Source organism: Petromyzon marinus, chromosome 62 (genome assembly GCF_048934315.1).
Source record: "Petromyzon marinus isolate PM22_M1 ecotype Great Lakes invasive population chromosome 62, UKy_Petmar_22M1.pri1.0, whole genome shotgun sequence".
In the NCBI taxonomy this organism is placed as follows: domain Eukaryota; kingdom Metazoa; phylum Chordata; class Hyperoartia; order Petromyzontiformes; family Petromyzontidae; genus Petromyzon; species Petromyzon marinus.
Window position 1 is genome coordinate 3,159,392 of NC_133728.1, and position 21,610 is coordinate 3,181,001.

General features: G+C 54.6%; 1 protein-coding gene across 1 annotated transcript in view; it reads left to right on the plus strand.

Annotated features, from left to right (window-relative positions):
- LOC116955839 (MAM and LDL-receptor class A domain-containing protein 1-like) overlaps window positions 1–21,610 on the plus strand; it is a 112,062-nt gene that overhangs the window by 26,174 nt on the left and 64,278 nt on the right. Inside the window, exons 8-16 of the mRNA XM_076053755.1 lie at window positions 1,362–1,394; window positions 7,169–7,288; window positions 7,438–7,573; window positions 11,948–12,064; window positions 12,563–12,662; window positions 14,640–14,754; window positions 16,755–16,884; window positions 17,559–17,755; window positions 21,199–21,298. Coding sequence (XP_075909870.1) covers window positions 1,362–1,394; window positions 7,169–7,288; window positions 7,438–7,573; window positions 11,948–12,064; window positions 12,563–12,662; window positions 14,640–14,754; window positions 16,755–16,884; window positions 17,559–17,755; window positions 21,199–21,298 — 1,048 coding nt within the window. The remainder of the gene's footprint in view (window positions 1–1,361; window positions 1,395–7,168; window positions 7,289–7,437; window positions 7,574–11,947; window positions 12,065–12,562; window positions 12,663–14,639; window positions 14,755–16,754; window positions 16,885–17,558; window positions 17,756–21,198; window positions 21,299–21,610) is intronic.

Here is a 21,610-nt window from a genome sequence, read left to right on the forward strand (position 1 = left end):
TCATGTGTGTACGCGTGTGTGTGTCATGTGTGTACACGTGTGTGTGTGTGCCATGTGTGTACACGTGTGTGTGTCATGTGTGTACACGTGTCTGTGTCATGCGTTTACACGTGTGTGTGTCATGTATGTACACGCGTGTGTGTGTTATGTGTGCACGCGTGTGTGTGTGTGCCATGTGTGTACACGTGTGTGTGTGCGTGTCATGTGTGCACGCGTGTGTGTGTGTGTCATGTGTGCACGCGTGTGTGTGTGTCATGTATGTACACGTGTGTGTGTCATGTGTGTACGCGTGTGTGTGTGTCATGTGTGTACACGTGTGTGTGGGTGTCATGTGTGCACGCGTGTGTGCGTGTCATGTGTGTACGCGTGTGTGTGTGTCATGTGTGCACACGTGTGTGTGTGTGCGTGTCATGTGTGAACGCGTGTGTGTCATGTATGTACACGTGTGTGCGTGTCACGTGTGTGCACGTGTGTGTGTGTGTGTCATGTGTACACGCGTGTCTGTGTGTCATGTGTGTACACGCGTGTATGTGTGTCATGTGTGCACGCGTGTGTGTGTGTGTCATGTGTGTACGCGTGTGTGTTTCATGTGTACACGTGTGTGTGTGTCATTGTACACGTGTGTGTGTCATGTGTACACGTGTGTGTGTCATGTGTACACGTGTGTGTGTCATGTGTACACGCGTGTGTGTGTCATGTGTACACGTGTGTGTGTGTGTCATGTGTACACGTGTGTGTGTGTCATGTGTACACGTGTGTGTGTCATGTGTACACGTGTGTGTGTCATGTGTACACGTGTAAGTGTGTCATGTGTACACGTGTGTGTGTGTCATGTGTACACGTGTGTGTGTGTCATGTGTACACGTGTGTGTGTGTGTCATGTGTACACGTGTGTGTGTGTGTCATGTGTACACGTGTGTGTGTGTCATGTGTACACGTGTGTGTGTGTCATGTGTACACGTGTGTGTGTGTGTCATGTGTACACGTGTGTGTGTGTCATGTGTACACGTGTGTGTGTGTCATGTGTACACGTGTGTGTGTGTGTCATGTGTACACGTGTGTGTGTGTGTGTGTATGGGGAGCGGTAGTGCAGCTGCCGGCGCGCTCCGCTACGAACCTGGCTATACCCGAGTTCGATTCCCGCTCACGGCCAAATACCAACTGGGTCCTGCTGCTGAGCCCTCCCCTAGGTGGACTCAGCCTCAAAACGAGCACCCGGTGCGGTGTGCGGTAAACATCGCCACCGGGGGAGACAAAGGCGGCCGGGGCGTGGTGCTGCTTTTGGGAAGTGCGTGGAGGTTTGGCTCAGCGGCGTCGCGCTGTGGTGTTGACGTTGGGTTGTTTGTGTCCCCGGCGTGCAGGGAAAACGACCACCACCAAAGCACCCTCGACAGGTGAGTGACGATTTCAATGTAAACAAACAAACAACAACAATACCATCACCGGCTCCGGGAGAACTGCATTGTGGTCCCGTTGTGCCCGGGAGACCGTTGCAAAATGATTAATTGCTAGAGGCAGCGGATGCAGTGATGGGCAATTGCGGGATTGGGACTCATGAGTGCAGCGTGGGTCACCAAAATGCAAGGCCCTGCTTCTGGGATGCGTGCATAGCACAAGGTGGCCAGGGCGTGCGTGGTTGCTGGCCATCCACTCACCCACCCACCACTCATCCACCCACTTATCCACCCACTCATCCACCCACTCACCCACTCACCCACCCACCCACTCATCCACCCACTCATCCACCCACTCACCCACTCACCACTCACTCACGCACCCACCCACCCACTCATCCACCCACTCACCCACTCACCCACTCACTCACTCACCCACCCACCCACCCCCTCACCTACCCACCCACTCACTCACCCACCCACTCATCCACCCACCCATTCACTCACCCACTCACCCACTCACCCACTCACCCACCCACCCACCCACTCATCCACCCACTCATCCACCCACTCACCCACCCACCCACCCACTCACCACCCACCCACTCACCCACCCACCCACTCACGCACCCACCCACCCACCCACTCACTCATCCACCCACCCACTCACCCACTCACTCACCCAGCAACCCACCCGCTCACCTACCCACTCACTCACTCACCCACCCACTCATCCACCCATCCACTCACTCACCCACCCACCCACTCACCCACCCACCCACTCACTCACTCACCCACCCACCCACCCGCTCACCTACCCACTCACCCACCCACCCGCTCACCCACCCACCCACTCACTCACCCACCCACCCACTCACCCACTCACCCACTCACCCACCCACCCGCTCACCCACCCACTCACTGCCCCACTCACCCACCCACCCCCTCGTGTTGCCACAGTGCCGCCCTTCGTACGTGCTGCTGCTTCTCGCTACGAACAGCACTTGACCCCAACAGGCTGTTAGTTTGATAAAAGAATATTCTTGCTGTTGATTCAACAGCATTGTTATTATAGCAGATGGAAGTCGATTGTTCGATTAGCACGGCTGGCTACGTACGATGCTCAACACCACACACACATACACACAGAGACACACACAGACACACACACAGACACACACATACACACAGAGACACACACATAGACATACACAGACATACAGACAGACACACAGACACACAGACACACACAAACAGCACACAGACAGACACACCAACACACACAGACACACCAACACACACAGACACACACATACACACAGAGACACACACAGACACACACACAGACATACAGACAGACACACAGACACACAAAAACAGACACACAGACACACCAACACACACAGACACACACATACACACAGAGACACACACGGACACACACACAGGCATACACGCAGACACACAGAAACACACAAACAGACACACAGACACACCTACACACACAGACACACACATACACATAGAGACACACAGATACACACACAGACACACCAACACACACAGACACACACAGAGACACACACAGACACACACACAGGCATACACACAGACACACAGACACACACAAACAGACACACAGACACACCAACACACATATACACACAGAGACACACAGACACACACACAGACACACACAGACATACCAACACACACATACACACAGAGACACACACACAGACACACACAGAGACACACACAGACACACAACAAAAACAACCGCCATTCGCCACTAAGTGGGGGTGACATCACCACGACGCTTGTGCCAGGCCATGTGCACCTTGAGGCCACGTGAAGTGTCGAACGCCCGCGGGCAGGAGGTCACCCACGGGTCGACTGACTGAGATGACTGGCTGGTGCACCACCTATGCCCCCTACTGTGCCAACCTGCTGTGCTTTAGCCACCCGGCGCTCCGCTCACACACAGACACACAGACAGAGACACACACACCTACTAGTGTAGAGAAGGGAGGGAATGACTGTGGCCAAGAAGACCTGGAGCTTAGTGCGGAGCGACAGACCAGGTAGCTTCCACACAGCATTACGAAACCCATGAAAAGATATTGCCGCTCGACTGATTCGGAGTGAGACATCTGCTGTTAAACTGGAGCCGGTCATACGTACACTGCCCAGGTATGGGAAACTCTCCACTCTCTCCACAACTGCCCCATCACCGATTGGGGAGTTGTAGGGGTGGAGTGTCCAATGGTACAAAATACCCAGACAGGTGCTTAGTTATGGTGGGGTTGATGGTAAGGCCCCCACCTCTTAGTGGCACGCTCCAGTCTCAGCAGCAGCATCTCCAACTCCTCCTCTGATTGAGCAGCTATTACCAAATCATCGGCATACATAACGTTGTTGAGCAATAGGGAGCCATCCCTTGACCGCACCTGGGCATCGATCAGCCTCCCATTATATCTGTACCAAATGGAAATTCCCCCGGTACAGCTATTGAAGGCATCACGAACTACGTGCTAAAAATAGATGTTAAATAATGTGGGGGCCAGAGGACATCCCTGTTGCACCCCAAGGTGTACAGGGAATGGCTCTGACTCCCGGCCACGTAGTTTCACCCGGGCCCGCTCACCATCATGAAGGTCCTTAATGATCGTGAGCAGAGGGTCAGGGACTCCGAAAGCTCGAAGAACAACCCAGAGCCCAGGCCTACTGATGGTATCATAGGCCTTGACCAGGTCAATAAAGCAGAGATGTAGGTCTTGTTGGAATTCCCTACACCTCTGCTGTAGCAGACGGACAGAAAATATGGCATCTGTGCAGGACCGCCCTTTCCTGACACCGCATTGGGGCTCCTCAAGCCTCCCCTCAGCGTGCCTAGCAAGGCGATGTTGAATAATCCTTGCCAGGACCTTTCCTGGCCCCTGTAGTTGTTACAGTCTGTCCGGTCCCCCTTCCTAAAGAGGGGGACCACCAGGGCATCCTTCCAATCCTGCGGAACCCGTACAGTGGCCCAGACTGTTGTTATGAAGTCATATAGGGCAGTCTGTGCACAAACGCCACCCTCTCTCAGCATTTCGCTTGGGAGATAATCTCTGCCCGGTGCCTTTTCTGGTCTCAGACTCCGGATCGCCTTCAGTACTTCCTCAATAGAGGGCACCTCGACCAGCCACTCACAGGGGGTGACTTCTTCCAATATTTGAGGCACCGCAGCCTCAGCAGGGTCATCCCCACTTTGTGCCACAATGTTTTCCTGGCTGAGGGATTTCCCCTCCCCCAGGACCTCACAGAAATGCTCAGCAAATCTGCAAACCTGTTCCTCGGGGTCGGAGGTTGGATCACCGTTTTTTCCCCTAATTATGGTAATAGGTGTGGTGCTGCAGGTTACTTTTTTAATGGAGTTAAATAGGGATTTGTGATCACGGGCCACTGAGGCAGACTCCATCTCCTCAGCAACTTGCGACCACCACCCATCCTTGCAGCGCCTCACGGCTCTCTGAACCTCAGAGTGAAGGCTGCTGTAAGCATCCTCATTCTCTGACGTGGGATTCTGTAACCGATGTGTGTGTGTGTCTATCCTGAACACCTCCTCTGTCAGCCAGGGTCTCTGGGGAGGTCTGGACCGTGTACCCAAAGCAGCCATTGCAGCTGCATGAGTCATAGTCCTAATCCTCACCCATTTACCCTCGACATCAGGAGGAGTGGGGGACGATGCCAACCCCAGCTGCAAGCGATGATGAAATTCTCGCTTGCAACTTTCATCAGCTAACTGAGACCAGGCCGCCTTAGGTTGGAATGGGGTCCTGGGTGTACACGCACCACCGGAGTGGAAGAATGGCAGGCGCATCTTACAGATGGTCAGAGGGCAGATCAGTTCCACGGTAGGTCCTGGTGTCAAGGACATGGGCTCACATCCGCTGGTCTGTCACTATGTAGTCCAGCAGATGTTCTTGCTTGGACTCGGCATGCATCCATGATGTTGTGTGGATGCGCCGATGCCGGAACAGCGTGTTGGTAATTACAAGCCCATGGGCTGCACAAAAATCTAGCAGCCTCCTACCGTTGTTATTGAGCTGATCTGGCCCATGCCCTCCAAGCACTCCAGACCAGGTGCCAGCAACATGACCAACTCGGGCATTGAAGTCACCCAACAAGATGACTCTATCCCGAGGGGCCACTTTAGCCAGCACCTGTGACAGGAGGTCATAGAAGGCATCTGGCTTTGCCTGCATCCCTCCACGGATGTTCGTCTTCGGTGGGGGCATAAGTAACCACGACCGCCACTCCTCGCCTCCATTTGATGGGAAGGCAAGCTCCAAGTAGCCTAGGGCTTACAGCTTCCCACACCTCACCACCACGCTCCTCCGCCCCCTTCATTCTTTTGTTCAAAAGAAGAGCCATACCCTGTTGTTTGGCAGTCTCCTTCCCCGAGTAGAGGACTATCCACCCCTCATGGTGGCAGGAGCCAGAATCGGTCCACCGGACCTCCTGAATGCCACAGAGATCCAGGCGGTACCGGTCCAGCTCCCGACAGAGGAGTGGCAGCCTATCCTCCGCACTGAGCATTCGAACATTCCACGTGGCCACACGAAGTGGCTTTTCGTTGTTTCTGGAGGAGCCCCGAGGGTAAAGATTCAATCTCCTGGCTCCGCCAATTGGGGTTTGGCCAGGAGACGTCATAGACGCCTGTCCCCCCGGGGCCTCCGGTACAAGCTTATTAGTTATATATTTAAGTCGTGGTTTAGTGGTAATTTCTTGAAGGTGGAGGGGTTATCAGCCCCTCGCACCCGTCCAGAGCCCTGTTTAGCTATTGTGGTTGTCACAGACGCCGTGCCGGCCTTCATAGTGTGCTGCTACTCGCTACTAACAGCACTTTGCCAAGCAGCCTGCTAAGGCTACATGGGGGGGGGGGGGGGGTCTTTGTCTTGTGTGTGTAGGGGAGCGGTAGCACAAGCGGAGAGCGGTAGCGCTAGCGGGGATCGGTAGCGCGAGCGGGGAGCGGCGGCGCTAGCGGGGAGCGGTAGCGAAAGCGGGGAGCGGTGACGCAAGCGGGGAACGGCTGCACAAGTGGGGAGCGGCGGCGCTAGCGGGGAAGCGGTAGCGCTAGCGGGGAGCGGTGGCGCTAGCGGGGAGCAGTGGCGCTAGCGAGGAAGCGCTAGCGGGGAGCGGTGGCGCTAACGGGGAGCGGCAGCGCTAGTGGGGAGCGGCGGCGTTAGCGGGGAGCGGTGGCGCTAGCGGGGAAGCGGTAGCGCTAGCGGGGAAGCGGTGGCGCTAGCGGGGAGCGGTGGCACTAGCGGGGAGCGGCGGCGCTAGCGGGGAGCGGCGGCGCTAGCGGGGAGCGGTGGCGCAAGCGGTTAGCGCTGCTGCTCCACGGTTGGCCACGTACAGTGCGAAGGAAGTTCAACGGCTGCCCGGGGCGTGCGTGGTCCTGGTCACGCACCGCCCTCGTGCGCCCTGCCGCCCTTCATAGGGGGGGTCTTGCTACTCGCTCACTAACAGCACTTGCCCGCCCCAGCAGTCCCTTAAAGGACCGCTGACAACCCGCAACTTGTCGCTACGGTTAAATCTTCGCTGGACCATATCTAGGACGTGTGCACAACCGTCATCATGATCAGAGGATCCGGCGGGCAAAATAACAATAATTTGGGGCTGGGGGGGGGGGGGAGGTGGGAAAACAAAAACAAACCGGGCACTTGCCCCACCAGACTGTCGAGGCTATCCCGGGTGAACCTCTTGCCTCTGTGCGCGTCTCGCTCCAGACGTCTGCTCGTGGGGCCAGCAACAGTGCCGCAACAGCACGGCGTGCGTCTACGAAGAGCTCTTCTGCGACGGGAACGTGGACTGCGCCGAGGGCTCCGACGAGACGCCCACGGACTGCGGTACGCGCGCGGCGCCTGCCCGGCTTGACCGAAAATGAATCCCCGCGGTCGCGGAAGTCTTTCAGTCGTAATTTTAAAGTGATCGTTTCGTTGTTTGTTGTTGTTGTTGTTATTGTTTGTCCGCAACGCCCGCCCGCCCCGACCCGCAGCTTTCTGCCCGCTGCTGTTCACATGCGGAGACCGCTCGTGCGTGCCCGCGTTCCGCGCCTGTGATGGCGCCGACGACTGCGGCGACGGGAAGGACGAACAGGGCTGCGTTCACCTCGCTCAGGGGGAGTCACACAGGTACCTGGGGGGGGGGGGGGAGGTAGGGGGGGGTGTTGAACTTCTTCTGCACCGTACGTAGCAAACTGTGCTCACGGAGGTCGCGTACGCAGAGATTCTCACAGCACTTGCCCCAGCACTTGCCTGTTAATGCCTCACACGAGGGGGACACTTTGTCTTTGTGTGTGCGCGTGTGTGTGTGTGTGTCTGTGTGTTTGTCTGTGTGTCTTGTGTGTCTCTGTGTGTGTGTCTGTGTATGTGTCTGTGTGTGTGTCTGTGTGTATATGTGTCTTGTGTGTCTCTGTGTGTGTGTCTGTCTGTGTATGTCTGTGTGTGTGTCTGTGTGTGTCTATGTGTGTGTGTCTATGTGTCTGTGTGTGTCTTTCTGTGTGTGTCTTTCTGTGTGTCTTTCTGTGTATGCGTCTGTGTGTGTGTGTCTGTGTGTGTGTCTGTGTGTGTGTCTTGTATGTCTCTGTGTGTGTGTCTGTCTGTGTATGTCTGTGTGTGTCTATGTGTGTGTGTCTGTGTGTCTGTGTGTGTCTTTCTGTGTGTGTCTTTCTGTGTGTCTTTCTGTGTATGCGTCTGTGTGTGTGTCTGTGTGTGTGTCTGTGTGTGTGTCTTGTGTGTCTCTGTGTGTGTCTGTCTGTGTATGTCTGTGTGTCTGTGTGTGTCTATGTGTGTGTGTCTGTGTGTGTCTTTCTGTGTGTGTCTTTCTGTGTCTTTCTGTGTATGCGTCTGTGTGTGTCTATCTCTATGTGTGTGTTTCTTTCTGTGTGTCTGTGTGTGTCTGTGTGTACGGGACAAAAAAACAACCCCGTACCTCCCCGTGGTGCCGGACGGGCAACGTTGTTGTGGGCAGTGCCGTGGGGGGAGGGCCAATTCTGATTGGCCTTTCCCCTCAGGGCGTTTGTGGCCACCACAGCGGCTAAATGGGGGCTCTAGGGCTAAATGGGGGATGGTAACCGCTCCACCTTCAATAAATTACCACTAAACCACGTGAAAAATATCTTACTAATAAGCTTATGGCGGAGGCTCCGGGGAGACAGTCGTCTATGACGTCTCCTGGCCAAACCCCATCTGGCGGAGCCAGGAGATTGAATTTTTACCCTCGGGGCTCCTCCAGAAACAACAAAAAGCCACTACGTGTGGCTACGTGGAATGTCCGAACGCTGACTGCGGAGGAGAGGCTGCCACTCCTCTGTCGGGAGCTGGACCGGTACCGCCTGGATCTCTGTGGCATTCAGGTCTGGTGGACCGGCTCTGGCTCCTGCCACCATGAGGGGTGGACAGTCCTCTACTCGGGGCAGGAGACTGCCAAACAACAGGGTGTGGCTCTTCTTATGAACAAAATAATGAAGGGGACGTGGGAGCGTGGCGGTGAGGTGTGGGAAGCTGTAAACCCCAGGCTACTTTGGGCTCGCATTCCCATTAACCGGAGGCGAGGAGTGGTGGTCGTGGTTACTTATGCCCCCACCGAAGACGAACATCTGTGGAGGGATGCAGGCAAGGCCGATGAGTCAGATGCCTTCTATGACCTCCTGTCACAGGTGCTGGCTGAAGGGGCCCCTTGGGATAGAGTCATCTTGTTGGGTGACTTCAATGCCCGAGTTGGTCATAATGCTGGCACCTGGTCTGGATTGATTGGAAGGTATGGGCCAGATCAGCTCAATAACAACGGTAGGAGGCTGCTAGATTTTTGTGCAGCCCATGGGCTTGTAATTACCAACACGCTGTTCTGGCATCGGCGCATCCACACAACATCATGGATGCATGCCGGGTCCAAACAAGAACATCTGCTGGACTGGATAGTGACGGACCAGCAGATACGAGCCCATGTCCTTGACACCAGGACCTACTGTAGAGCTGATCTGCCCTCTGACCATCGACTTGTCATCTGTAAGATGCGCCTGCCATTCTTCTGCTCCGGTGGTAGGTGTACACCCAGGACCCCATTCCAACCTAAGGTGGTCTGGTCTCAGCTAGCTGATGGAAGTTGCAAGCGAGAATTTCAGCATCGCTTGCGGCTGGAGTTGGCATCGTCTCCCACTCCTCCTGACGTCGAGGGTAAATGGGCGAGGTTTAGGACTGTGACTCATGCAGCTGCAATGGCTGCTTTGGGTACGCGGTCCAGACCTCCCCAGAGACCCTGGTTGACAGAGGTGGTGTTCAGGATGGTTGAGAAAAAGCGACAGGCCCACTCTCATTGGCTACAGCATCCCACGTCAGAGAATGAGGAGGCTTACAGCAGCCTTCGCTCGGAGGTTCGGAGAGCCGTGAGGCGCTGCAAGGATGGGTGGTGGTCGCGGGTTGCTGAGGAGATTGAGTCTGCCTCAATGGCCTGCGATCACAAATCCCGATTTAATTCCATCAAAAAAGTAACCTGCAGCGCCACACCTATTACCATCATTAGGGGAAAGAACGGTGATCCAATCTCCGACCCCCAGGAACAGGTTTGCTGATTTGCTGAACATTTCTGTGAAGTCCTGGGGGAGGGGGAATCCCTCAGCCTGGAAAACATCGTGGCACAAAGTGGGGATGACCCTGCTGGGGCTGCGGTGCCTCAAATATTGGAGGAGGATGTCACCCCCTGTGAGTGGCTGGCTGAGGTGCAATCTGTTGAGCAAGTACTGAAGGCGATCGAGAGCCTGAGACCAGGAAAGGCACCGGGTAAACGATCTCCCAAGCGAAATGCTGAGGGAGGGTGGCGTTTGTGTGCAGACTGCCCTACATGACATAATAAGAACAGTCTGGGCCACTGGACGGGTTCTGCAGGATTGTAAGGATGCCCTGGTGGTCCCCCTTTTTAAGAAGGGGGACCGCACAAACTGTAACAACTACAGGGGCATCTCACTCCTCAGTGTGCCGGGAAAGGTCCTGGCAAGGATTATTCAACATCGCCTTGCCAGGCACGCTGAGGAGAGGCTTGCAGAGCCCCAATGCGGTTTCAGGAAAGGGCGGTCCTGCACAGATGCCATATTTTCTGTCCGTCTGCTACAACAGAGGTGTAACGAATTTCAAAAAGACCTACATCTGTGCTTTATTGACCTGGTCAAGGCCTATGATACCATCAGTAGGCCTGGGCTCTGGGTTGTTCTTCGTGCTTTTGGAGTCCCTGACCCTCTGGTCATTCTCATTAAGGACCTTCATGATGGTGAGCAGGGCCGGGTAAACTACGTGGCTGGGAGTCACAGCCATTCCCTGTACACCTTGGGGTGCGACAGGGATGTCCTCTGGCTCCAACATTACTTAACATCTATTTCGACCACGAGGATTTTCCATCTGGTACAGATACAATGGGAGGCTGATCGATGCCCGGTTGCATTCAAGGGATGGCTCCCGATTGGTCAACCACATTATGTATACCGAGTTTCCCATACCTGGGCAGTATGCTAATGACCGGCTCCGGTTTAATAGCAGAGGTCTCACTCCGAATAAGTCGGGTGGGAATATATTTTCTTCGGTTGCGTAATGCTGTGTGGAAGCTACCTGGTCTGTCGCTCCGCACGAAGCTTCGGGTCTTCTCGGCCACAGTAATTCCCTCCCTTCTCTACGCTTGCGAAACGTGGACCCCCCTAATGGAACATCTTCGCTGGTTAGAAACATTTAGGCTAGCCTGCCTACTATCAATCCTGGGTTTAACCAGGCTGGATTGTGTGAGGAGCTCACAAATCCTCGAAAGATCTGGACGAAGTCCCATCGGTGAGCACCTCCCATAGACAAGGCTGCGTTGGCTGGGTCATGTAGCCCGCATGCCCAATCACCGCATGCCCAAACAGCTTTTGTTCGGCCAGATCGAGGGGGCTAGACGGGCGCGGTACGGGCTAGAGAAGAGATGGAGTGACGTGGTACAAGCGGATGTGGAGCTGAGTGGACTTGCCGATGACCGGTACCAGCGGTGTCAAGATCGGCCTCTGTGGAGGAGGCTCGTGAAGGACGCTACTGGGCAGTTGGTGGCAGTCGCCCTCTAACAACAACAGAGGGTGGAAGAGCGACGCTCACAACAACGAGCGGAGCGCCGGGTGGCTAAAGCACAGCAGGTTGGCACAGTAGGGGGCACAGGTGGTGCATCAACCAGTCATCTCGGTCATCTCAGTCAGTCGACCCGTGGCACCTGCTGGGCCTGCCCCGTGACCTCCTGCCAGCGGGCGTTCGACACTTCACGTGGCAGCCTCAAGGTGCACGTGGCCTGGCACAAGCGTCGTGGTGACGTCACCGCCACTTAGTGGCGAATGGCGGTTGTTGTTGTTGTCCGTGTGTGTCTATGTGTGTCTGTGTGTCTGTGTGTCTGTGTGTGTGTGTGTGTCTGTGTGTGTGTGTGTGTGTCTATGTGTGTGTGTCTATGTGTGTGTGTGTCTATGTGTGTCTGTGTGTCTGTGTGTGTGCGTGCGCGCGCAGCCTGCAGCTGTCCAGCGGAACCGTGGACGTGAGTGTGGCCGCGTCCTTCCACGCAGCCTGCGCCGACAACTGGAACGGTCACCTGTCCATCGCCGTGTGCCGACAGATCAGCCAGGGGTGAGTACAAAGGCAAAGGTGCCCCCCACCCTACCAAAGGCCATTTGGATATTTATGACATCATTCGCAAAATGATCAACTTAAATTATTAGCCCGTTATACTTGCTCAAACATTTAATTCACTCACCGCTAATGCGATGGGCTGGAACTGCTTCTCTATGGCGGGGCGTGGCGGTAGATGATGATGTCAGCTGGCTATTGACGATGTTGTTGCTACTCGCGACTGCTTTTCCAGCTTTCGCTCCTACCTAGATTTGTTGAATGTTCGAGTCCTCCCGCCTGCGGTTGCCTTGGCCCGGGCCACACCAAATGATTTCGCGGGGGGCCTCGTCCGGGCCCCGCGGGCCTGACGTTCCCCACCCCTGCCTACATAGCCTTCAGCGATCAGTTGGGGCAAGTGCCGTGTTCTAGCGAGGCACACGTGGAGGCCGGCGGTGGGGAAAGGGGAGTCACCGACGCGGTTTTCCACTCGCCGTGCCGTGCCGTGCCGTGCCACAGGCCCCCGAGGTACGCGACGTCGGTGCTGGCCTCCGACTACAACTTCACGAGCTTCGCACTCGTCATCAACACGCCGGAGAAACCCGTCAAGTACCTCCAGGTGACGCGTGACGATGTGTGACGAGGTGGGGGGGGGGGGGGGAGTGGTCAGACATTTGTGACGATGTGTGACGAGGTGGGGGGGGGGAGTGGTCAGGCATTTGTGACGATGTGTGACGAGGTGGGGGGGGGGGGTGGTCAGACATTTGTGACGATGTGTGACGAGGTGGGGGGGGGGGTGGTCAGACATTTGTGACGATGTGTGACGAGGTGGGGGGGGGGGGAGTGGTCAGACATTTGTGACGATGTGTGACGAGGTGGGGGGGGGGGGGGAGTGGTCAGACATTTGTGACGATGTGTGACGAGGTGGAGGGGAGTGGTCAGACATTTGTGACGATGTGTGACGAGGTGGGGGGGGGGGGGAGTGGTCAGACATTTGTGACGATGCGTGACGAGGGAGGGGGGGGGTTGAGAAATGTGACGTCACATCAAAATCCGCAACTTTAAATAAATATAGGCAACACGTTCTACTTAATTAAATAGACTTTTTGATAAATGTTTTCTCCTACAACATCAGGGTGCAGCGCCACATTAAATACGCAACTACAATGATATGTTTTATTTTTGTGGGGGGGGGGGAGGCAGAGCTTTGTGACGTCATATTTGAGGAGGGGTCTGATTTTTTGTGACGCCGTGTAACGAGGGGGGTCAAAACATCGTCTCCACTGGTGTTGGACCAGAAGACGCCAAAGGCGTGGAGACTGGGCTCTAAGAAGAGCCGTCTCGGGTGTGGACCAATCAAATTCAAGGACAGTGCCAATATCATTATCAGAGTTGTCTCTTTTTGTTTCCATTTTGACTACTTGTGTTGTGGTTATTTCAAACATGATCCCTTGCATAAAGGTGTCAGTTTTTGTGCCAGCTAAAAGGCTAAAAACCTATTACTATATCTTGTTAGTGGGCAAAGGAGGTCTCATAAAGCTTTACACATTCTTATCAGGGCGTGTTTGTTTGCACGAGTGTATGGCTGCGATGAATGAACACGCGATGATTAGCCCACGTCGTATAACTATCGCTTGCGATGGTTCGGGTCGCTTCTGACAAGATAGGCGGACAGCTCAGATTGGTGGGGCCTTGCCTGGTCAAATACGAGTGGTTTAAAATCTGGGGACCTTTCTTGCCGGCATCAAACTCTCACAATAGGTGTTACCCCGTCTGGCCATGATAAAACTGTTGTGTTTTAATTGTTGAAACACCAAACAGAATCCATTTGGCAAGGAATCCTGTTTGCATCCACACACAGACACCCAGACCCTTACAGAGACCCATAGATACACACCGATATCCATAGACTCACAGAGGCACCCATAGCATGGTTGGGTAAGTATGGTTGCGAAAGAAGTTCAACATAACATACACAGAGATCCACAGAAACCCAGACCCACAGAGACCCATCGAAACCCACAGAGACCCATAGACTCACAGAGACACCCATAGCATGATTGGGTAAGTATGGTTGCGAAAGAAGTTCAACATAACATACATAGAGATCCACTGAAACCCAGACCCACAGAGACCCATCGAAACCCACAGAGACCCATAGACTCACAGAGACACCCATAGAATGATTGGGTACGTATGGTGCGGAAGAAGCTCAACGTAACATAATATCCATACGTCGAGATCCACAGACACCCAGACCCACAGAGACCCACAGACCCACAAAGAGACGCTCATAGCACGCACGGGTGGCTGCGTACGGTGCGAAAGAAGTCCAACATACATCTCAACATCATAAAAGAGCTTTTTTTTGCCGGTTCGATCGCGGTAAATATATGAATGTGTTATCAAAACCCGCCACCACCCGTCACGGCCAATAAGTAAAGGTTATGTCACGTAAACAGAACGTGTTCAGCAACTAACCGGTTGTGTGTTTGGGTGCGTAAGACCCACAAGGACTCCTCCTCCCGTGTTGAGCAGAAAAATTCAGTTTTCGTAATTGCCCCGAACGCCGCACGGGCGGATTTATCTTCGGCAGAGCGCCATCGGTGCCGTGACTACCAAGTGTCCGAGCGAGAGGCTGATCTTCGTGGCGTGCGAGCCAAATGAGTGTGGCCTGCAGCCAGCTCTCCAGTCTTCGGGTCGTGTCGTCAGTGAGTGGCACTAGCTCGCTCACTCACTCAGACTCACTCGCTCACAGTCACTCATAGTCAATCACTCACGCATTCATAGTCACTCACTCATAGTCACTCACTCACTCAGACTCACTCACTCAGACTCACTCACTCAGACTCACTCACACACTCAGACTCACTCACTCATAGCCACTCACTCACTCACTCATACACTCACTCACTCAGACTCACTCGCTCACAGTCACTCATAGTCAATCACTCACGCATTCATAGTCACTCACTCATAGTCACTCACTCACTCAGACTCACTCACTCAGACTCACTCACTCAGACTCACTCACACACTCAGACTCACTCACTCATAGCCACTCACTCACTCACTCATACACTCACTCACTCAGACTCACTCGCTCACAGTCACTCATAGTCAATCACTCACGCATTCATAGTCACTCACTCATAATCACTCACTCACTCAGACTCACTCACTCAGACTCACTCACTCAGACTCACTCACACACTCAGACTCACTCACTCATAGCCACTCACTCACTCACTCATACACTCACTCACTCAGACTCACTCGCTCACTCACTCACTCATAGTCACTCACTCGCTCGCTCACTCATAGTCACTCACTCACTCAGACTCACTCACTCGCTCACTCATACTCACTCAGACTCACTTGCTCACTCACTCACTCATAGTCACTCACTCGCTCGCTTACTCATAGTCACTCACTCACTCACTCAGACTCACTCACTCAGTCACTCACTCAGACTCACTCACTCAGTCACTCACTCAGACTCACTCACTCAGACTCACTCGCTCGCTCATAGTCACTCACTCACTGATAGTCACTCACTCACTCACTCAGACTCACTCACTCGCTCACTCACTCAGACTCACTCACTCATACTCACTCACTCTTAGTCACTCGCTCGCTCACTCACTCATAGTCACTCACTCACTCACTCATAGTCACTCACACACTTAGACTCACTCACTCATAGTCACTCACTCACTCACTCAGACTCACTCACTCACTCATAGTCACTCGCTCGCTCACTCATAGTCACTCACTCACTCAGACTCACTCACTCAGACTCACTCACTCAGACTCACTCGCTCGCTCATAGTCACTCACTCACTCATAGTCACTCACTCACTCAGACTCACTCACTCACTCGCTCACTCACTCAGACTCACTCACTCATACTCACTCATAGTCACTCGCTCGCTCACTCACTCATAGTCACTCACTCACTCACTCATAGTCACTCACTCACTCACTCATAGTCACTCACTCACTCACTCAGACTCACTCACTCATAGTCACTCGCTCACTCACTCATAGTCACTCACTCACTCAGACTCACTCACTCACTCATAGTCACTCACTCACACACTCAGACTCACTCACTCGCTCATACTCACTCATAGTCACTCAGAGCCACTCACTCACTCAGACTCACTCACTCATAGTCACTCGCTCACGCGCACTCACTCAGACTCACTCGCTCGCTCGCTCACTCATAGTCACTCACTCACTCAGACTCACTCACTCACTCGCTCACACTCACTCACACTCATCCTCGCTCACTCACTCACTTACTCACTCACTCACACTCGTCCTCGCCTGCTCACTCACTCACACTCACTAACACTCACTCACGCTCAGCCTCACTCACGCTCAGCCTCGCTCACTTACTCACTCACACTCTCTCACACTCGTCCTCGCTTGCTCACTCACTCGCTCACTCACACTCACTCGCTCACCGACTCACTCACACTCACTCACTCACTGACTCACTCACACTCACTCACTCATTCACGCTCACTAACGTTCATCCTCGTTTGCTCACTCATTCACACTCACTCACACTCATCCTCGCCTGCTCACTCATGCTCACTCGCTCACGCTCAGCCTCGCTCACTTACTCACTCACACTCGCTCACACTCGTCCTCGCTTGCTCACTCACTCTCTCACGCTCCGCTCTGCGTGCGTGCGACTCAGACGGAGAGCCGGCGAAGGCGGGCAGCTGGCCCTGGATGGCGTCGCTCTCCGTGGCACGGAGGCATCGGTGCGGCGCCTCGCTCATCGACAACGAGTGGCTGCTGACGGCCGCTCACTGCATCGTCAACACGTGAGTCGTCCTTGTCAAGGACCCCACAACGCCCGTGACGCTCCGGGGTCCCCAGCTCGACGCTTAACCCTGCGTGGGGTACCCCTTGGCCATGAATAACTTCTCTACCTACCCCCCTCCCTCCCTCCCCCACCCCCTCCTCCTCCCTCCCTCCCTCCCCCCTCCCTCCCACCCTCCCCCCTCCTCCTCCCACCCTCCCCCCTCCTCCTCCCTCCCTCCCTCCCTCCCCCCTCCCTCCCACCCTCCCCCCTCCTCCTCCCACCCTCCCCCCCTCCTCCTCCCTCCCTTCCCTTCCTCCCTCCCCCCTCCCTCCCACCCTCCCCCCTCCTCCTCCCTCCCTCCCTCCCCCCTCCTCCTCCTACCCTCCCCCCTCCTCCTCCCTCCCTCCCTCCCTCCCCCCTCCCTCCCCCCTCCTCCTCCCTCCCTCCCCCTCCTCCTCCTTCCCTCCCTCCCTCCCCCCTCCCTCCCCCCTTTCTCTCTCCCTCCCCCTTTCTCTCTCCCTCCCTCTCTCCCCCTCCCTCCCTCCTCCCTCCCTCCCCCCTTTCTCTCTCCCTCCCTCTCTCCCCCCTCCCTCCCTTCCCCCTTCTTCCTCCCTCCCTTCCCCCTCTCTCCCTCCCTCCCTCCCTCCCTCCTCCCTCCCTCCCTCCCTCCCTCCCCCGACCCTCCCCTCGCAGTGACCCCACCTCCCTGCAGGGTGGTGCTGGGCACTCTGGACTCGGTGTCGGGCAGCGTGCCGGCGGGCGCCGTGGTGCGGCCGGTCCGCGCCCTTCTGCCCCACCCGTGCTACGGCAGCGCCGCGTGCAGCTCCACGGCCCTGGACTACGACGTGGGCCTCGTGCGCCTCGCCAGCCCGCTGGAGGGCGGCGTCACGGTCAGCCGCCGGCACCCACCGCTGCCACCCACCCTCCTCTTATCTCAACTCCCTCTCGTTCCCACGCACGCGCTCGCTCGCTCACTCGCTCACGCTCTCTATCGCTCACTCGCACGCTCACTCACTCACTTGCTCACTCACACGCTCACTCTCTCACACACTCACTCACTCACTCATGCGCTCACTCGCTCACTTGCTCACTCACTCGCTCACTCACTCACTCACGCGCTCACACACTCACTCTCTCACACACTCACTCGCTCACTCACTCACTCATGCGTTCACTCGCTCGTTCGTCGCTGTGACTGACGGCATCATCCGTCGCGTCTCGGCCTTCGCCTCCACCACCACCACCCCTCACCACCCCCCACCACCCCCCCACCTCCACCACCCCCCCACCTCCACCACCCCCCACCACCACCCTCACCACCACCTCCACCCCCACCTCCACCTCCATTCCCCACCTCCACCCCCCATCTCCATCCCCCATCTCCACCACCCCCACGTCGACCGCCCCCCCATCGCCACTTACACCTCTCCATCTATGCAACTCTACAGTGTCTATGTTAATCTATGGGTCTCTGTGCGAGTCTATGGGTCTCTATGCAACTCTACAGTGTCTATGTTAATCTATGGGTCTCTGTGCGAGTCTATGGGTCTCTATGCAACTCTACAGTCTCTATGTTAATCTATGGGTCTCTGTGCGAGTCTATGGGTCTCTATGCAACTCTCAAGTCTCTATGTTAATCTATGGGTCTCTGTGGCGAGTCTATGGGTCTCTATGCAACTCTACAGTCTCTATGTTAATCTATGGGTTTCTGTGCGAGTCTATGGGTCTCTATGCAACTCTACAGTCTCTATGTTAATATATGGGTCTCTGTGCGAGTCTATGGGTCTCTATGCAACTCTACAGTGTCTATGTTACTCTATGGGTCTCTGTGCGAGTCTATGGGTCTCTATGCAACTCTACAGTGTCTATGTTAATCTATGGGTCTCTGTGCGAGTCTATGGTTCTCTATGCAACTCTACAGCCTCTATGTTAATCTATGGGTCTCTGTGCGAGTCTATGGGTCTCTATGCAACTCTACAGTGTCTATGTTAATCTATGGGTCTCTGTGCGAGTCTATGGGTCTCTATGCAACTCTACAGTCTCTATATTAATCTATGGGTCTCTGTGCGAGTCTATGGGTCTCTATGCAACTCTACAGTCTCTATGTTAATCTATGGGTCTCTGTGCGAGTCTATGGGTCTCTATGCAACTCTATGGGTCTCTGTGCGAGTCTATGGTTCTCTATGCAACTCTCAAGTCTCTATGTTAATCTATGGGTCTCTGTGCGAGTCTATGGGTCTCTATGCAACTCTACAGTGTCTATGTTAATCTATGGGTCTCTGTGCGAGTCTATGGGTCTCTATGCAACTCTACAGTCTCTATGTTAATCTATGGGTCTCTGTGCGAGTCCATGGGTCTCTATCCAACTCTACAGTCTCTATGTTAATCTATGGGTCTCTGTGCGAGTCTATGGGTCTCTATGCAACTCTACAGCCTCTATGCTAATCTATGGGTCTCTGTGCGAGTCTATGGGTCTCTATGCAACTCTACAGTCTCTATGTTAATCTATGGGTCTCTGTGCGAGTCTATGGGTCTCTATGCAACTCTACAGTCTCTATGTTAATCTATGGGTCTCTGTGCGAGTCTATGGGTCTCTATGCAACTCTACAGTCTCTATGTTAATCTATGGGTCTCTGTGCGAGTCTATGGGTCTCTATGCAACTCTACAGTCTCTATGTTAATCTATGGGTCTCTGTGCGAGTCTATGGGTCTCTATGCAACTCTACAGTCTCTATGTTAATCTATGGGTCTCTGTGCGAGTCTATGGGTCTCTATGCAACTCTACAGTCTCTATGTTAATCTATGGGTCTCTGTGCGAGTCTATGGTTCTCTATGCAACTCTCAAGTCTCTATGTTAATCTATGGGTCTCTGTGCGAGTCTATGGGTCTCTATGCAACTCTACAGTCTCTATGTTAATCTATGGGTCTCTGTGCGAGTCTATGGGTCTCTATGCAACTCTCAAGTCTCTATGTTAATCTATGGGTCTCTGTGCGAGTCTATGGTTCTCTATGCAACTCTACAGTCTCTATGTTAATCTATGGGTCTCTGTGCGAGTCTATGGGTCTCTATGCGACTCTACAGTGTCTATGTTAATCTATGGGTCTCTGTGCGAGTCTATGGGTCTCTATGCAACTCTACAGTGTCTATGTTAATCTATGGGTCTCTGTGCGAGTCTATGGGTCTCTATGCAACTTTACAGTCTCTATGTTAATCTATGGGTCTCTGTGCGAGTCTATGGGTCTCTATGCAACTCTACAGCCTCTATGTTAATCTATGGGTCTCTGTGCGAGTCTATGGGTCTCTATGCAACTCTACAGTCTCTATGTTAATCTATGGGTCTCTGTGCGAGTCTATGGGTCTCTATGCAACTCTACAGTCTCTATGTTAATCTATGGGTCTCTGTGCGAGTCAATGGTTCTCTATGCAACTCTCAAGTCTCTATGTTAATCTATGGGTCTCTGTGCGAGTCTATGGGTCTCTATGCAACTCTACAGTCTCTATGTTAATCTATGGGTCTCTGTGCGAGTCTACGGGTCTCTATGCAACTCTACAGTCTCTATGTTAATCTATGGGTCTCTGTGCGAGTCTATGGTTCTCTATGCAACTCTCAAGTCTCTATGTTAATCTATGGGTCTCTGTGCGAGTCTATGGGTCTCTATGCAACTCTACAGTCTCTATGTTAATCTATGGGTCTCTGTGCGAGTCTATGGGTCTCTATGCAACTCTACAGTCTCTATGTTAATCTATGGGTCTCTGTGCGAGTCTATGGGTCTCTATGCAACTCTACAGTCTCTATGTTAATCTATGGGTCTCTGTGCGAGTCTATGGGTCTCTATGCAACTCTACAGTCTCTATGTTAATCTATGGGTCTCTGTGCGAGTCTATGGTTCTCTATGCAACTCTCAATTTTCTATGTTAATCTATGGGTCTCTATGTTAAGGTATGGGTCTCTATGCAACTCTACAGTCGCTATGTTAATCTATGGGTCTCTATGTTAAGCTATGGGTCTCTGTGCGAGTCTATGGGTCTCTATGTTAATCTATGGGTCTCTGTGCGAGTCTATGGCTGGCGACGAATGATCTGAACGGGCCCGGGCCTCCGCCAGGTCGACTTGGCCTCAAATGACTTGCCCCGGTTGCGGCGTCTTAATAAACGCCGGCCGCCGGGAAAGACAAAGGCGGCCGGCCGCCGGCCGGGCGGCGGCCGCCGGCCACCCACCCCCCACCCGCCCTAGCGTGCCGTGGCCCGCTAGATCGCGACGGGCGCTTGCGCCCCGGCAGCCCGTCAAGGCCACGCGGGCGACCCTTGTCTGTGTGCCTTGTGCCGGTGAAGGCCTCGGGCCTGGTGGGGCCGGCGTGCCTCCCCTCCGGCGACTTTGTCTTCAACGACGGCGAGCTCTGCTTCACCACCGGCTGGGGCAAGGACGGCACCGGTGAGCTGGCGGCGGTTGCGGCGGCGGTGGTTGTGGCTGCGGCCGGGTGGCCGTGGTGGCGGTGGCGGCGGTGGTGGCTGCGGTGGCGGTGGTTTTGGCGGCGGTGGCTGTGGTGGCGGTGGTGGCTGAGGCTTTGGTTGTGGTGGCAGTGTTGGCGGCAGTTGCGGTGGCGGTGTTGGTAGTGGCGGCTGAGGCGGTGTTGGCAGTGGCGGCGTTAGGTGGCAGTGGTTTCGGCAGCGGTGGAGGCGGTGGCGTGGCATGCATGGACGCGGCAGCGAGGGTTGGCGGTCACCTGGAGAATACCCACACAGC